This window comes from Leptonychotes weddellii, chromosome 2 (genome assembly GCF_054177405.1).
Source record: "Leptonychotes weddellii isolate Sample4059 chromosome 2, ASM5417740v2, whole genome shotgun sequence".
NCBI lineage: Eukaryota > Metazoa > Chordata > Mammalia > Carnivora > Phocidae > Leptonychotes > Leptonychotes weddellii.
Genome location: NC_138370.1, coordinates 100,255,289 through 100,272,087, shown reverse-complemented (window position 1 = coordinate 100,272,087; position 16,799 = coordinate 100,255,289). Strand labels below are relative to the sequence as shown.

The 16,799-nt window shown below is 38.4% G+C and overlaps 1 protein-coding gene across 1 annotated transcript in view; it reads left to right on the top strand.

Moving 5' to 3' along the window:
* TET2 (tet methylcytosine dioxygenase 2) overlaps positions 1-12,080 on the top strand; it is a 100,331-nt gene extending 88,251 nt beyond the window's left edge. The window contains exons 8-10 of the mRNA XM_081812027.1: positions 2,276-2,413; positions 5,027-5,381; positions 7,280-12,080. Coding sequence (XP_081668153.1) covers positions 2,276-2,413; positions 5,027-5,381; positions 7,280-8,787 — 2,001 coding nt within the window. The 3' untranslated portion in view covers positions 8,788-12,080. The remainder of the gene's footprint in view (positions 1-2,275; positions 2,414-5,026; positions 5,382-7,279) is intronic.
* Positions 12,081-16,799: the final 4,719 nt, after the last annotated feature.

Here is a 16,799-nt window from a genome sequence, read left to right as displayed (position 1 = left end):
GGGTCATAAGATTGAGCCCCACATTGTGCTCTGCACTCAGTGCAGGGTCTGCTTAGGATTCTCTCTCTCTCTTTCTCTCTCTCTGCCCCTCCCTGTGCTTGTGCTCTAAATAAATAAATAAATAAATAATTTTTAAACACATACAAATTACCAAAGCTTACTGAAGAAAAAAATAAATACCACAAATCATCCTATATCTATTAAAGACATTGAAGTTGTAGTTAAAAACTTTTCTAAAAATTCCAGGCTCAGATAATTTCCCTTCCAAACTTGACTCATTATTTAAGAAAGAAATAACAACAATTCAGTGGAAACTCTTCTAGAAAATAGAAAAGGAGTGAACTTCCAGCTCATTTTATGAAGCTGGAAATAACCTGATACTAGAACTAAACAAAGGCATTAAAGAAAAAAGATTACATAGTCCATTGTTCTTCATAAATATTGATGTGCAAATTCTTAACAAAATTTTAGTGATTAGACACAACAATGTGTAAAAGGGATAATACATCATGACCAAATGGAGTTTATTTCAGGAATGTTTTAACATTCAAAAATCAATGTGATTCACCATAATAGCCAATGTAATGGAGAAAATATGATTATCTCAATAGATAGAGGAAAAAAGCAGTTAGCAATCTTCAACATCCATAGAAGGGAACTTTCTCAGTCTGATAAGGGGCATAATTGAAAAACCAAAAGCTAACTTCATAATTAATAGTGAAAGACTGAATGCTTTACCCCTAAGACTAGAAACAAGACAAGGACATCCATTTTTACCACTTCTGTTAACATCTAACTGAAAATTTTAGACAGGGCAATAGGCAAGAAAAAAACAAGAAGCATACAGATTGAATAGGAAGAAATGAAAGTGTGCTTATATGCAGACAACATGCTTATCTACGTAGAAAGTCCCAAAGAAACTACCAAAAACTCCTAGTACTAATAAATGGTTTAGCAAAGTTGCAAAATAAAAAAATGAATTGTATTTCTAGGTACTAGCAATAAACAATTAAAAATTGTAGTGAAAACCAATAGCAAATAGCATCAAAAATATGAAATTCTTAGGCATAAAAATTTGACATTTGACAAAAATGTACAAGACCTGTGCACTGAAAACTAACATACCATTGCTGAGATTTAAAAAGACCCAAACTCGGGGCGCCTGGGTGGCTCAGTCAGTTAAGCGGCTGCCTTCGGCTCAGGTCATGATCCCAGGGTCCTGGGATCGAGCCCCGCATCAGGCTCCCTGCTCAGCAGAGAGCCTGCTTCTCCCTTTCCCTCTGCCTGCCGCTCTGCCTACTTGTGCTATCTCTCTGTCAAATAAATAAATTAAAAAAGAAATCTTTAAAAAAAAAAAAAGACCCAAACTGGAAAGATATATTACATTCCCCAAGTCAGTCAGTAGATTCAGTACCTATCAAAATGTTACCAAGTGTTTTGAAGGAATTGACAAGGTGATTCTAAAATATATAGAGAGAAATGCAAAGAATCTGAAATAAAAGAATTTTCAAAAATATCAGAATTTGAAGATTTCTACTCCCTGATTTCAAGATTACTAAGGGTCCATATTTACTAGTAATCAAGACCGTGATACCTCCCAACACACTGTTATATACCAAAAGATCAGAATAGAAAGTTCAGAAATAGATCCAGCATGAACAGTCAACTGATTTTTGATAAAGGCAATTTAGTGGCAAAGGATAATCTTTTTACCCAGTAGTGTTTGAAAAGTTGGATAGCCATATGGAAAAAAGTTAACCTTGACTCTTAATCTTCATCATATATAAAAATTTACTCAAAATAGATCCACTTATATAAAATTCTAGAAAATGCAAAGTAATTTGTAGTGACAGAAAGCAGAGCAGTAGTTTCCTGGGAACAAAGGAAGCGTGAATTAAAAGGGGAAGGAGGAAACTTTGGAAGTGATGGCTATGTACATTATTTTGATTGTTGCAATGGTTTTACATATATGCATGTCAAAATTCATCAAGTAGTACACTTTAAATATATGCTGTTTAATGTATATTAATTATATCTCAACACTGTAAAATAAAAACTTTACCATATCAAAATGTTTGGCCTATTTTGTGTCATTCTGTTGTATTTCTGGATATAAAATATGCAGCTTTTTTTTTTAAAGTTCTAAATAGCCAAAATACTAAGGAATCTTTTGACCTGTTCAGTAGACAGGTCTTACACTATTTTCTCCAATGTAGCCTAAGAATTTCAAATGCCTAAGTATGTCCCCATTCACACGCACACTTTTATTTTTCAGATTGAATATGAACACAGAGCACCAGAGTGCCGATTGGGTCTGAAGGAAGGTCGACCATTCTCAGGGGTCACTGCATGTTTGGACTTCTGTGCTCATGCCCATAGGGACTTACACAACATGCAGAATGGCAGCACATTGGTAAGTGGGGCACAGGACAGGTTAGCAGCACATCCTGTGAAAGAGTGGAAGGCTGCAAGTTAGTAGCATGTGATTAGAGTAATATGTTCTCTACAGGTATCATTGCACAAGTGTTTTCATGAATGAATTGCTGTTGCAAAGGTGACCTTGTTTGGCATATCTAGTACTCTCATAATGGGTTGGCACATTACTGGAAATCTGTTGACAAGCACAGAAAAAGCATGGAAATGTTGATGTAAAGCTAAACCAGTGACTGTGCATTGCCAGCTACTATTAGCTGCCAAAAGTTCTTTCAAAATTCAGTGTCAGGTATCTGGTAGGTTATAATCAGTAAAGTAAAGAGCCATGTACAAGTCAAGGCACCAGTCCACCTTGCAGAGAGAAGTGCAAATGAAAAATACCCTTCTGTGGCATAGTAACTACTGTAGAAAATTCAAAGTACAGAAGAGCCCATTTTAACTACATAGCATAGTGGGTGAAGTAGATTGGGCCGTATAATTGGAGGTCTTCATAAGTGGAGAAAATGAATATGGTCTTAGGGTGGAGCAGTGTTTAACACCGAGAGTCCACGGTGTGGCCTTGCATGGAGAGAGAGAAACCGGGGTGGAGATAAAGAATGAAAAAGTTTGGGGCACCTGGGTGGCTCAGTCGGCTAAGCGACTGCCTTCGGCTCAGGTCATGATCTCAGGGTCCTGGGATCGAGCCCCGCATCGGGCTCCCTGCTCGGTGGGAAGCCTGCTCCTCCCTTTCCCACTCCCCCTGCTTGTGTTCCCTCTCTCACTTTCTCTCTCTCTCTAATAAATAAATAAAATTTAAAAAAAAAAAAGAATGAAAAAGTTTAAGTGAAGAAACTATAAATTAATCTACCTAATGAGTCATCAACATGGATATATGTGTAGTTAAGGAAGATGACCAATGAGACTTAAGATGAAAAATAGAATACAGAGACCAAAGTCATAGTCTCGGGTAGACAAGAACCCAGGGAGATGGTAAACAATATTGGAAGTAATTCACGAAACCTGGGTATGAAGTTTTTGAGAAGCAGAAAAGGTATTAGTTTAATGGTCTAGAGCAGAGGTCAGAAAGTTTTGTTTTTTTTTTTTATTAAAGGAAAGCTAGTAAATATTTTAGGCTTCGCAGGCCACATAGGATCTCCACCACATTATTTTTTTATTATTATTAAAAATGCAAAAAACACTCTTAGTTCACTGGCTGTGCAAAAACTGGCTGTGAGGCAGATTAGCATGTGGACTTCTGATCCAGGAGGACCAACAAGAAGGCTTATCATCCACAGTATCTAAAATCGTCACTAACCATGTGTTGAACACTTGCTCACTATTAGAAGGCTAAGCTAGATTCTAGGAAGAAAATGATAATCAGAGCCATAGTAGGTTCTAAAGATAGCCATGTTTCACTCTAGCAAGGTGATGGAGAGAAGGCAGAGATGAGAAAGGTTCTGCGTAAAGGGGACTTTGCCTCTAGTAGGTCACGGTTTCCACAAGGTGCAAGGGAAAGCAGCACTAGGTAAGAACAGAGTAGGGACACACACGTGAGAAAAGGTGGCAAGTGCTCAGAGACGTGGATTTGGAAGACTTATGTATTGGAAGTGAAAAACTCGTTTTAGTCCCATCTCGTTATCTATCAGGGTAAGTCTGTTATGATCACATTCAAGAGTATCTTCCAGTAATTTTATATTTCCTGCACTTTAAATAATCATGATCATGTTGTTTTCTGCATCACTCAAAAACACTAAATACTATTTTAAAGCCAACAAATAATCTCTCATCAACACCAATATGACTGTGGCTAACAAAAGAGAAAAAGGACATTAAGTTAGCAAAGCAAGAGAGGTAGACTTTACCCATTTTTGGAATAGCCCCTTGTATGGTGCAATAGCTTAGAAGAGAAATGAGAGAGGAACAACAGTAAGTTAGGCTTAACAAGTAAAGAAAAGGAGAGAAGAGGAAGGTAGATGCAGAGTTGAGTTACATACTCCCTATAGCAACCATATCTTCAGTTTTACGTTATTTAGATTTCACTTTGGTAGCTTGTGGAAATGTCTTAAGCACAATGAAGGGGAGTTAGGAGTCCGGTGTGAGGAAAGATGTGAAATTTCTTTGTGTACAAAAGTATGAGATTAGGTGACTGTGATAACTAGCAAAACAGGAAATCATTTGGTGGAAGAAACTTTTAGCCCTTTCTCGAAGAGGTTTCACATCTCTCACATCTGTGTTTCAAGTGTGAAAGGTGGGAGATTGCTCCATTTTGGTGGGAGTGTTGCTTCTTCCCTTAGAATCAAAAATATATTTGAAGAACAAAGTCACCACTGGTAACATTTCCTGACAAGACTCAAAAAAAGAAAAGGGGAAAAAAAAGTCAACATGGACTTGTCTATCTCCCTGTACCATTTTAATGCAACCTCCCTTAAGAACAGACAACATGGTTCATGGTAATACGCCTGTCACTGATCTGGTCCAGGAGAACACCACCACAAATCTAAATACTGACAGGGAGAAAGTTACACACACACACACACACACACACACACACACACACACACACACGTTTCTTTTGGACTGAAACTGAGGCGGTACTGTCTTATTTCCCTACCAGGTATGCACCCTCACTAGAGAAGACAATCGAGAAATTGGAGGAAAACCTGAGGATGAGCAGCTCCATGTTCTGCCTCTCTACAAAGTCTCTGACGTGGATGAGTTTGGGAGTGTGGAAGCTCAAGAGAAGAAGAAACAAAATGGTGCCATTCAGGTGCTGAGTTCTTTTCGGCGAAAAGTCCGGATGTTAGCAGAGCCAGTCAAGACATGCCGACAAAGGAAGCTAGAAGCCAAGAAAGCTGCAGCTGAAAAGCTTTCCTCTCTGGAAAACAGCGCAAATAAGAATGAAAAGGAAAAGTCAGCCTCATCTCGTACAAAACAGACTGAAAATGCAAGCCAGGCTAAACAGTTGGCAGGTAAATTTAATGTAAAGCAACATGCATCTGTGTTATCTGAAACTTATGTTCAAAATGAGGGCCTTAAGTTTTGAACCAGAATCTTCTCTGAAGTCCCAAGGGCCAGGCTTTGCTCTTGGAGATGGTAATGAGATATTGCACCCTCAACCCCAGCTTAATGGAGAAGTATGGATTCTATTCTATAATAAATGGCAGTTTTATGAGGGGATATGGTGAAATTAGTGTTAATCTAGCAGTGACAGGAGGCCAAATTAGAGGCAAGGGAGCTATGAGTTTGGAGACGGATGCAATAAACCAAGAGAAAAACTTGAGTTTGGGTGGTAGCAATGAAGACTTAGCAAAAATGATAGAAGTGAATGCACCCAAAATGATTCGCAATGCATGGCTGACAAAGCATTGGAACAAAGATGAAGAAAAATTTAAGATTGACTTCAACATTTTAAGCCTAGGTAACTAAAACAGTACTATTTGTTGAAATAAGAAGTTTGAAAATAGGATTTATGGAGCAGGGGCAGGAGAAGATCCTTTCCTTAGCCACATTAAGTCTGAGTTGAGGAGGGGTATCCTCATAACATGTAGTTATCTTCTAAAGCTTTTACCCATCCAAACGGATCACATCTGTGGTAGTAGCAACAGAGCATTACTTATCAATACTAAGTTGATACTTTCCTTTCAAAATCCCTTGTTTATGTCTTCAGTTAATTGCTATAAAAAGCCATACAATGTAATGTCCATATCCACATCTTACAAATGGTATTGGCCTGGCCATTAACAAAAGAAAAAGGTTTATCTTTTAAGTTTAGTCTACTAGTTTGGTTAGAACCAACCATCTTTGCTTCACCAAGTCAAATTCCCCTACCAATTCATCTCAAAACCTAGAGAAACTAAGTAATTTAGAATAATATGCTAAAGATGCTTAACAAAAATTTGTTGATTGGTTGACTTACACTAAGAGAAGTAAATCCTGTTCACTCCTTAATGTCTCCTTTGAGTTAGCTGCAAAGTATAATCGGAGAACTTTGCCTCCAGTCTTTCCTAACTGGTTTCTGTAATAATCATTTCAGTGCTCAGGACTGCCATTACAGCTCCATTTATTTGTTCTTTTCTCATATATAGATTTTTACGAGGTCATGAAATAAAAGTATGACTTAAAATTTTCACTTACAAAGCTGAAAATTACTTTAAAGTTTTATTGATAACTGTGTAGATAGGGTTTGCCAGTTATATAAGATATGCTTTGGGTGTTAGGTGAAGGTCATTCTTTTCTTCATAGCATTGCTGAATCTTCTGTAACAAATTTTATGCTACTTCCAACTATTTAACAAATTTTATTACATGCCAGGCAGTGGAGAAATAAAGTAAAATAAGACCTGGTCCCTTCCTTCAAGGAACGGCTTTGCATCAGTGGGAGAAGAGGACTAAAAAATGCATAATTACCATACATTATGAAGCATTGCTCTATCTGTATGTTTGCAGTGGGTATTATACATGCACTAGAAGATGAGGTCAGAGAAGGCTTCCTTGAGGAAGGGAGGACTGTGCCAAGGAAGGGCAGGGAGGTGGGGTGGAGGGAGAAGGGCACTTCAGGTAGAGTGTGGCATGGTCAGATGCACAGAAGCTCCAGAAAACATGATGCTCTCAGTGAAACAGCTTTTGGATGTTTGTGACATTTTTCTTCACTTACCAAATTGTACTGTTGTAGAGATCTGCTGTTTTATCTAATGCTTTAGACAAAAAATTACTCCAGACAGTGATCAGAACCCTGACTTTGCTCCTCCTTGTTTGATGGGTATTGCATCATCTTACCAGGGGTTCTCACATACGTTTAAGCATCCTCACTAGCTTCTGTAAAATAATAATCGGACACATTTGTGTGCTTTCTCTTACGCTGTCCACAGAACTTTTGCGACTTTCAGGACCAGTCATGCAGCAGTCCCAGCAGTCCCAGCAGCCCCCGCCCCTACCCCCGCCCCTGCAGAAGCAACCTCCACAGCCACAGAAGCAGCTACCCCAACAGCCACCCCAGCAGCAGCAGCAGCAGCAGCCCCAGCATCACCCCATGACGAATAACCCTCAGTCCGAGTCTGGCAACTCCTACTCTTCCTCTGGATCAGCCAATCTGTACATGAGGCGGCCCAATCCAGTTATCCAAGCTTATCCGGGCTCTTCACACACTGCAGATATTTATGGAGGCGCCAGCCCTATGAACCTCTATTCCACCTCATCCCAAGCTACAGGTTCATATTTGAATTCTTCCAATCCCATGCATCCCTACACTGGGCTTCTGAACCAGAATAATCAATATCCATCATATCAATGCAATGGAAATGTATCGGTGGACAGCTGCTCCCCATATCTGGGTTCCTATTCTGCCCAGTCTCAGCCCATGGATCTATACAGGTACCCAAACCAAGACCCTCTCTCTAAGCTAAGTTTACCACCCATCCATACACTTTACCAGCCGAGGTTCGGAAATAGCCAGAGTTTTTCCTCTAAGTACTTAGGTTATGGAAACCAAACTATGCAGGGAGATGCCTTTAGCAGTTGTACTCTTAAAACAAATGTACACCATGTAGGGACATTTCCTCCCTATTCCACTCATGAGATGGATGGCCACTTCATGGGAGCCACCTCTAGATTACCACCCAATTTGAGCAATCCAAACATAGACTATAAGAATGGTGAACATCCCCCATCTTCTCACATAATCCATAACTACGGTGCAGCTCCAGGCATGTTCAACAGCTCTCTTCATGCCCTGCATCTCCCAAACAAGGAAAATGACATGCTTTCCCACACAGCTAATGGGTTCTCTAAGATGCTTCCAGGTCTTAGCCATGATAGAACTGCTTCTGTCCAAGAAGGCTTACACAAATTACAGGATGCCGGTAACCAGGAAAAGCAGCCTTCTGCCCCCGAGGACAATGATGAAGTCTGGTCAGACAGTGAGCAGAGCTTTCTAGATCCTGACATTGGGGGAGTGGCTGTGGCTCCAACTCATGGGTCAATTCTCATTGAGTGTGCCAAGCGCGAGCTTCATGCCACAACCCCTTTAAAGAATCCCAATAGGAATCACCCCACCAGGATCTCGCTGGTCTTTTACCAGCATAAGAGCATGAATGAGCCAAAACATGGCTTGGCGCTCTGGGAAGCCAAAATGGCTGAAAAAGCCCGAGAGAAAGAGGAAGAGTGTGAGAAGTATGGGCCAGACTATGTGCCTCAGAAAACCCACGGCAAAAAAGTGAAACGGGAGCCCACTGAGCCGCATGAACCTTCCGAGCCCACTTACCTGCGCTTTATCAAGTCCCTTGCTGAAAGGACCATGTCCGTGACCACAGACTCCACAGTAACTACATCTCCATATGCCTTCACTCAGGTCACAGGGCCTTACAACAGATACATATGATGTCTCCCCTTGTGGTGGGTACCTCATTTGAAAAGACCACAACCAACCTGTCCGTAGTATAGTTCTCATGACGGGGGCAGTGGGGAACGAACACAGGCTTTCTGGCAAATGTGGTGGGAAGAACCTCAGCTCACCAGCAAAAAGAGAGGTCATCCTACCATAGCACTTAATTTCCACTGACTCCTAAGTGGTCACAGATGGCACCTAGGCAAAGACCAAAGCATTCTATGCAAAAAGAAGGTGGGGAAGAAAGTGTTACACAATTTACATTTTTAAACACTGGTTCTATTATTGGACGAGATGATATGTAAATGTGATTTTTTTCCCCCTTACAACTCTACACATCTGTGACCACTTTTAATAATACCAAGTTTGCATAGTCATGGAACACGAGTCAAACAAGTACTGTAGTATTACAGGGGCAGGAATTTTAAAATACCATCTGGTGCTGAATATACAATGTACTGAAATACTGGAATTATGGCTTTTTAACATGCAGTTTTTACTGTAATCTTAATATTAACTTTTATTTATCAGAATAGCTACAGGATGCATAAATGAATAGACAGCAAAACACTGAATTTGTTTGGATGTTCTAAGAAATGGTGCTAAGAAAATGGTGTCTTTAACAATTGAAAATTTAATGCCTTTATATCATCAAGATGCTATCTGTGTACTCCAATGCCCTTGAATAATAGGGGTACCTTTTCATTCAAGTTTTTAGCATAATTACCTATTCTTACATGAGGTTTTTGTTTTTTTTTTAAATGCGGACATTTAAAGGCCTCTGGATTTTGCTCATCCAGTGAAGTCCTTGTAGGACAATAAACGTATATATGTACATATATGTATACACATATGTATATGTGCACACACGTATATGTATAAATATTTTAAATGGTGTTTTAGAAGCACTTTGTCTACCTAAGCTTTGACAACTTGAACAATGCTAAGGTACTAAGACGTTTAAAAAAAAAAAAAGTTTACTTTCATTTTAGAATGCAAAGTTGATTTTTTTTTTAAGGAAACAAGGAAAGCTTTTAAAATATTTTTGCTTTTAGCCATGCATCTGCTGATGAGCAATGTGTCCATTTTTAGTATAGCCAGTTAAATCTGCAACGGGGCTTACTGGATTCAAGGGAATACATTAGTCCACAACACGTGTTTTCTGGTGCTCATCTCACATGCTATACTGTAAAACAGTTTTATACAACATTGTATGACAAGTTCATTACTCAAATATGTAGTTTTAGGAATTTTCTCTTAACTGCAGGTAATAACGACATGCTACAGACATAACAAAGCTAGTTCACTTAAGCTGATGCTATTTTATGGATCTGTATGCTCTTCAGCAAACCGAATTGCAGTCTGCTTTTGTGTTGATAATTGTACATTGTGATGTTGTCATTTCTTAGCTTAAGTGTCCTCTTTTCCAGGAAGATTGAGCAGACTGATGCCTGCATAAGATGAATAAACAGGGTTAGTTCCATGTGAATCTGTTAATTAAAAAGAAAAAAACAGGCAGCTGGTTTGCTGTGGTGGTTTTAAATCATTAATTTGTATAAAGAAGTGAAAGAGATGTATAGTAAGTAAATTAAATTGTAAACAAAACTTTTTTAACGCAATGCTTTAGTATTTTAGTACTGTAAAAAAATTATATACATATATATGTATATATATATATATATATGGATTTGAAGCAGAATTCACATCATGATGGTGCTACTCAGCCTGCTACAAATATATCATAATGTGAGCTAAGAATTCATTAAAGGTTTGAGTGATGTTCCTACTTGTCATATACCTCAACACTAGTTTGGCAATAGGATATTGAACTGAGAGTGAAAGCTTAGAGCATCGTGTACCATCATTTTTTTTCCAAGTCTTTTTATTATTGTTATTATTAAAAAAAAAAAAGCATACCTTTTTTTCAATACTTGATTTCTTAGCAAGTATAACTTGAACTTCAACCTTTTCGTTCTAAAAATTCAGGGATATTTCAGCTCATGTTCTCCTTATGCCAACATGTCACCTGTGTTTATGTAAAATTGTTGTAGGTTAATAAATATATTCTTTTTTCAGGGATTTAACCCTTTTATTTTGAATCCCTCCTATTTTACTTGTATATGTCCTGATGTAACTAAAACTAATTTTGTAAAATCTGTTGGCTCTTTTTATTGTAAAGTAAAGCATTTTAAAAGTTTGGGGAAATCTTTTGACTGTTTCAAGCAGGAAAAAAGAATTACATGAAAATAGAATGCACTGAGTTGATAAAGGGAAGATTGTAAGGCAGGAGTTTGGCAAGTGGCCGTTGGCTAGAGTCTCTCGACACTCTTAAGAGTTTTTGACCCCGTAGCCAATATAGTAGAGGGCCACGAGGACTTCCCTCCATAGGCAGAACGCGTAGGGGTGTGGCGTGCAATCCACTGGACAATTACATTTTGGTCTAAGTACATTTGTGCTTTCTAACATTTCAAATAAATTCTTAAACGAGGCCTTGGAGTTTGGTCAAGTCCTTATAACATGGCTTTTGTCTTTTTTAAAAAATCGCCCCACAGTTTTTGGCTGTGACCAATTTACAAACCTTTTAAAAACGTTTGCATATGTCAAACTACATGATTTCAATATTGTGCATACACCATGTATCCAACCCCAAATATCTGGCTAGTCCGTGCACATCTGTTGGTTTGAGTCAGCCATCCCTATATGAATGTCTGCTTTCTGCATCATCCACTGTCATTTGTCAAACTGCTGGCCCAACAGGAACAAGTGTAGTTCGGGGTTTGGAGAGCGGGAGGGAGGGAGGGAGGAGGAGAGGAAATCTAGTGGCATATTGTAAATATCAGATCTATAATTGTAAATATCACACCTGCCTCAGTTAGAATGAATGGAAGCAGATCTCCAATTTGCTTATATAGGAATATCAGGTTAACTATATAGCCATACTTGAAAATGCTTCTGAGTGGTGTCAACTTTACTTGAATGAATTTTTCATCTTGATTGACGCACAGTGCTGTACAGTTCACTTCTAAAGCTAGTGGGTAACTTGTTTAGGAAACTTTTGCAGTTTGACACTAAGATAATGAACTCTGTGTGCATTTTTCTATGCTTTTTTTAAAACTTAGTTTCATTTCATTTTCATGTTCGGTTTGTCTATAAAACCTGAGAATGGTTATAAATACTGTAAGTATTGTAATGTTATGAATGCAGGTTATTTGAAAGCGTTTATTATTATATCATTCCTGATAACGCTATGTGAGTGTTTTTAATAAAATTTATATTTATTTAATGCACTCTAAGTATGATCTTCGTTGAAGTTTCTGTTTACTGTCTGAACTGCTGCTACTTCAATGAGACAAAAGGGAATGGAAAGAAATTGCTTTTTAAAGATACTTTTTAGATGGTTATTTGTTAAACTGTACCTAAAATAATATCTGGATAACTAAAGCCAAATTTTTTCTCTAGTGAAATAGCCTAGATATGCAACTTCTTTTTTTCCCCGCAGCTTACTTTAGCCTGTTGCTTTGTGTGTGTAGCCAGTATTAGGGATGGCGTGACAGACAGCACTTCTGCTGACCCTCCATCCTCTAGCTGAACTTCGGGAACCTCCCACTTCTCAGATTTGCTAGTCATTGCCCAGGGCGAGGGGAATTTGAGATTCTGTGAGCTCCAAAGCTTCTCCCGCTAGGGTGCCACACTGACCCTGACCTGGGCTGCCAGGGGCTGGTGATGCTGTAAATGAAGGTGGAGGCAGACTTGCTGCTTAGGAGCCTGCAGGTGAACTGGAATGCGAGAGAAGCTCTACCTGCCCCTTGCCCCCTCGGGAAATACTGCCAAGAATGAACCTTTACAGGCAGGCAGGCGGGCACACAGCGCCCCTGTCTCACTGGTGCACTTCTTCCTTGCCTCAGTCTCTTCAGTTGGTTTGTCATAACCCCTCCCCCTGTTTGGGGTAATTCTAGCTTAGCTTTGACCCCTTCCCGACTCTTTGACTCTCTACTCCATCAGCTGTGTGACAATCAGACTGCGAGAAAAGGCCTTATTTATCAAGGACCTTCTCCTCAAGCTGCTGAGAATTTTAAATTGGTTTTGTTGGGTTAGAGGGCAGCTGGAGTTGAGGATATTGGGATTGGGGGTGGGGGGGAGGAAGGCCGGGGGAGCATCTTTTCTTTCCAGTCAATGTGAGGGGAGAATGCTTGCTGGGTGAAGACACTTGCTCACCAACCAGTCACTGGGCTCACCACTGAGGCTCAGGGTGCTTTCTCTCTGCCTTCCTCCCTCCACTGGGAGCACACTCTCTAGTTGTTAGAGTTCACAAAAGACGCTTAGAAGAGAATTAACTGCAGTTAGAGATTGTTTCAGTGTTAGCAGCACTCTTCAGTTTCAAAGAACAAAGATACTTTTGTTTCCCTATATTGGCGGCCACCTGCCTACATTTCCCTCTCTCTTACCCAGCAATTTCTCACAAATTTCTGTGTTTGTCTAGTCCAACACACTCCTGAAAGGAGCAGCTATTTTTCCCACATATACACTCAACAAATATGCTTTCTTCGGGGCTTCCTTTTATGTTTCAAAAGGAATTTCTCTACCCAATTTGACATTTTACTCTCTAATCAATTCTTAATTCAAACTGAAATGGGATTTAGTGAGTAAAATAGTTAACATAAAGGCACTCTACTTCTTCCTTACCCCCATAAGAATGAATTCAGAGGATTTAAATCACTAAGAATTTGTGGGCATATCCACTGAGCACTTGCTTTTATTCCTTACACAGAATAGTCACATTAATAGAAATCTGGGTGTTGTTGCTTGAAACTTAAGATGTCTGTGGTGCCCTAACCCTTCCCTTCCCTCATGGGTAGCTCTTGATTTGGCCCTAAGGAATACAATGAAGTACAAGTAACAGCAGAGTAGAAAGCACCTGCTTTGGGATTCAGCCTTGCATTTTCACTAGTTGTGTGCCATCAGCCTCATCTGTAAAAATGAGTAAAATAATGCATCCCTCACAGAAATGTGGCGAGGGTTAAGGAGAATGTAAAGCTTTAAGCACATACTAGAATAAACAGCTATTCTCACAAAATTTTTCATCTCCCTCCCGCTCCTTTGCTTACTGCTAGAAGACTCAGTCCACTGAGCATACCTCAGTGCTCCCCTAGCTGACTCCTGCAGCCTCTCTCCTTTCTCCTTAAGGGCCGGAACCCAAATTACGTCACCTGACAAAATGGGTTTACATACCAGTGTAAAGCTCTTGAAGAAGCACTACTAGAACCTCAAAGCTAGAGAGACAGTGACAAAATGAGGAAATAATCCCCTGTCTGGTGATCTCACAAAGCCTCAAATTGATTTTCATACAAGTTAATGATCCTCTAGTTACTGTGTGAAAACTCATAGTTGAAATGATGGGACAGTTTCCAACATACCAAATACACAAAGACTAAAAAAAAGTCCAAACAATTTAAGAGTTAAAAGAGGGGCGCCTGGGTGGCTCAGTGGGTTAAGCATCTGCTTTCAGCTCGGGTGATGATCCCAGGGTCCTGCGATCGAGCCCCGAGTTGGGCTCCCTGCTCAGTGGGGGGTCTGCTTCTGCCTCTGCCCCTCCCCCTGCTCATGCTCGCTCTCCCTCTCTTTCTCAAATAAATAAATAAAATCTTTAAAAGAAAAAAAAAGTTAAGAAAAAAAATTCAACCAGAGAAAAAATTAAGGAAACTATATTTTAATTTCTATTATTTATATTACATGGAATCAGTGTTTACAATATCCATGTTTCAAATATGCATATTACAAAATATTTTTAAAGCAGAGTATGTTAAAATGGAAGGGAGACACTGGCTATGTTTTAAATATTGTATTTCATTAACTTTAAAAGAACTTCACTTTTATATTCCCTAGGCCATGACATACAATAAAGAACTGCAGCTCTGGGTTCAAATTCTGGCTCTGCTTGTTACTAGTTGTGGGACCTTAGGCTAGGTGCCAATATTTTCTCTCTTTTCCTCGATTTCTCCATCTGGAGAATGAAAATAATAATACCTACCTCACAAGGCTGTTATGAGGAATAAATGAGTTTATTTAAAGCACATCAAAAGAACTTTAAAAAAAAAGCCAGCTATTATAATTATGTTAATTAGTTCAGCTGAAGTTGTCTGTTTTTTACCATAGCAGCTTTATTTTACATATTTCCAAGTCATTAGTGAGAAAGAGGAAAAACGTATTCACTGTACAAAATCATGGATAAGCAGATTTGAATGAGACCTTAGAGATCACCTTTCCCACACTCTGATTTTATGTAATCATTCATTTGTTAATTCATTCACAAATATTTTTTTAAGTTCCCACTCTGAAAAATGGTGCCAGGCACATTTCTGGGAGTTAGGCATCCAGCAATGAGCAAACCAGTAAGTCCCTATCTTCTTGGGGTTTATCTTCTACTTGGGAGAGAGAGACACAGAATAAAGTAAATATGGAGATAAAAGCCATGGGGAAAAAGAAAAGGGACAGAGAAAAGGAGTGCTGGTTCTCACCAGAGGAGGAACATGAACTGATTTGTGTCTTAATAGATAATGGATAACTGTGATAATGATGAATTTTTGTTGAAGTGTAATTTACAGTATTATATTCATTTCAGGTGTACAATATAGCAATTTGACAATTCTATAATTTAGAAATGATCACCATAAGTGTAGTTACCATCTGTCACCATATAAAGTAATTACAATATTACTGACTATATTCCCTAATACTGTACATTCCCATGATTTATTTTATAACTAGAAGTTTGCCCTTCTTAATCCCCTTCATCTATTTTATCCATTCCTTCATCCCCTCCCCTTCAATTCTTTTAATAGGTCATCTCAATATTTTAATCCAAAACGTTCTCCAAGACACATAACAACAAAACTCTAAAACCAAAGACAAAGAGAACATTTAAAGAGATAAGAGAAAAAAAAATCTCTCATATAAAGAAACCCCCATAAGGCCATCGTGGATTTCTTAGCAGAGACCTTACAGGCCAGGAGAGAATGAGATTATATATTGAAAGTGCTAAAAGGAAAAAAAAAAAAAAAAAAAAAGCTGCCAACTAAGAATACTTTACCCAGCAAAGCTTTCCTTCAGAATTGAAGGTAAAATAAAGGCCTTCCTAATCAACAAAAGCTGATGCAATTCATCATCACTAAACCAGCATTACAACAAATGCTAAAATGAGCTCAAGTTGAAACAAAATGATGCTAATTAGTTATATGAAAATATACAACACATTGGTAAAGGTAAACACACATAGATTCAGAATACCCTACTACTGTCACCTATGGTAATGTGCTAACTACTTAACTCTAGAATAAAGGTTAAAACACAAAAGCATAAGAATAACTATAGCATCAACAATTTGTTGAATACATGATTAAAAAATGGTAAATTGTTTTATTTAAAAAAATAAATTTTATTTAAAAAAGGGGGGTAAAAGGATAGTGTTTTTGTATGCAACTTAAGTTAAATTGTTATAGCATAAAATAGCCTTTATGTGTAAAGTGTTTTATATAAACCTCATGGGAACTACAAAGCCAAAATTTACAATAAATAAAGATAAAAACAAGAAAGAGAGAATCAAAGCATTGGATTCATCATGGAAGCATGGAAAATCATCAACTTACAAAGGAAGGCAGCAAGAAATGAAGAAAAGAAAAAAGGAACTTCAAAACAGCCAGAAAAGAATAATATGGCATTAATAAGTCCTTACTTACCAATAATTACTCCAAGTATTAATGGATTAATTTTCTCTAATGGAAAGGCATAATGGATTAAAAAAAAAAAAAGACTATTTGCTGCCTACAAGAGTCTCACACTCAGCTTAAAGGACACACATAGGTTCAAATGAAGGGATGAGAAAACACTCCCTGTAAGTGGAAACCAAAAAAAGAATAGGAGTAGGAAGCTATACTGACATCACAAAAAATACTCTCAGCCAATAATGGTAACAAGAGAAAAAGGTGGACATTATATAATAAGGGGATCAA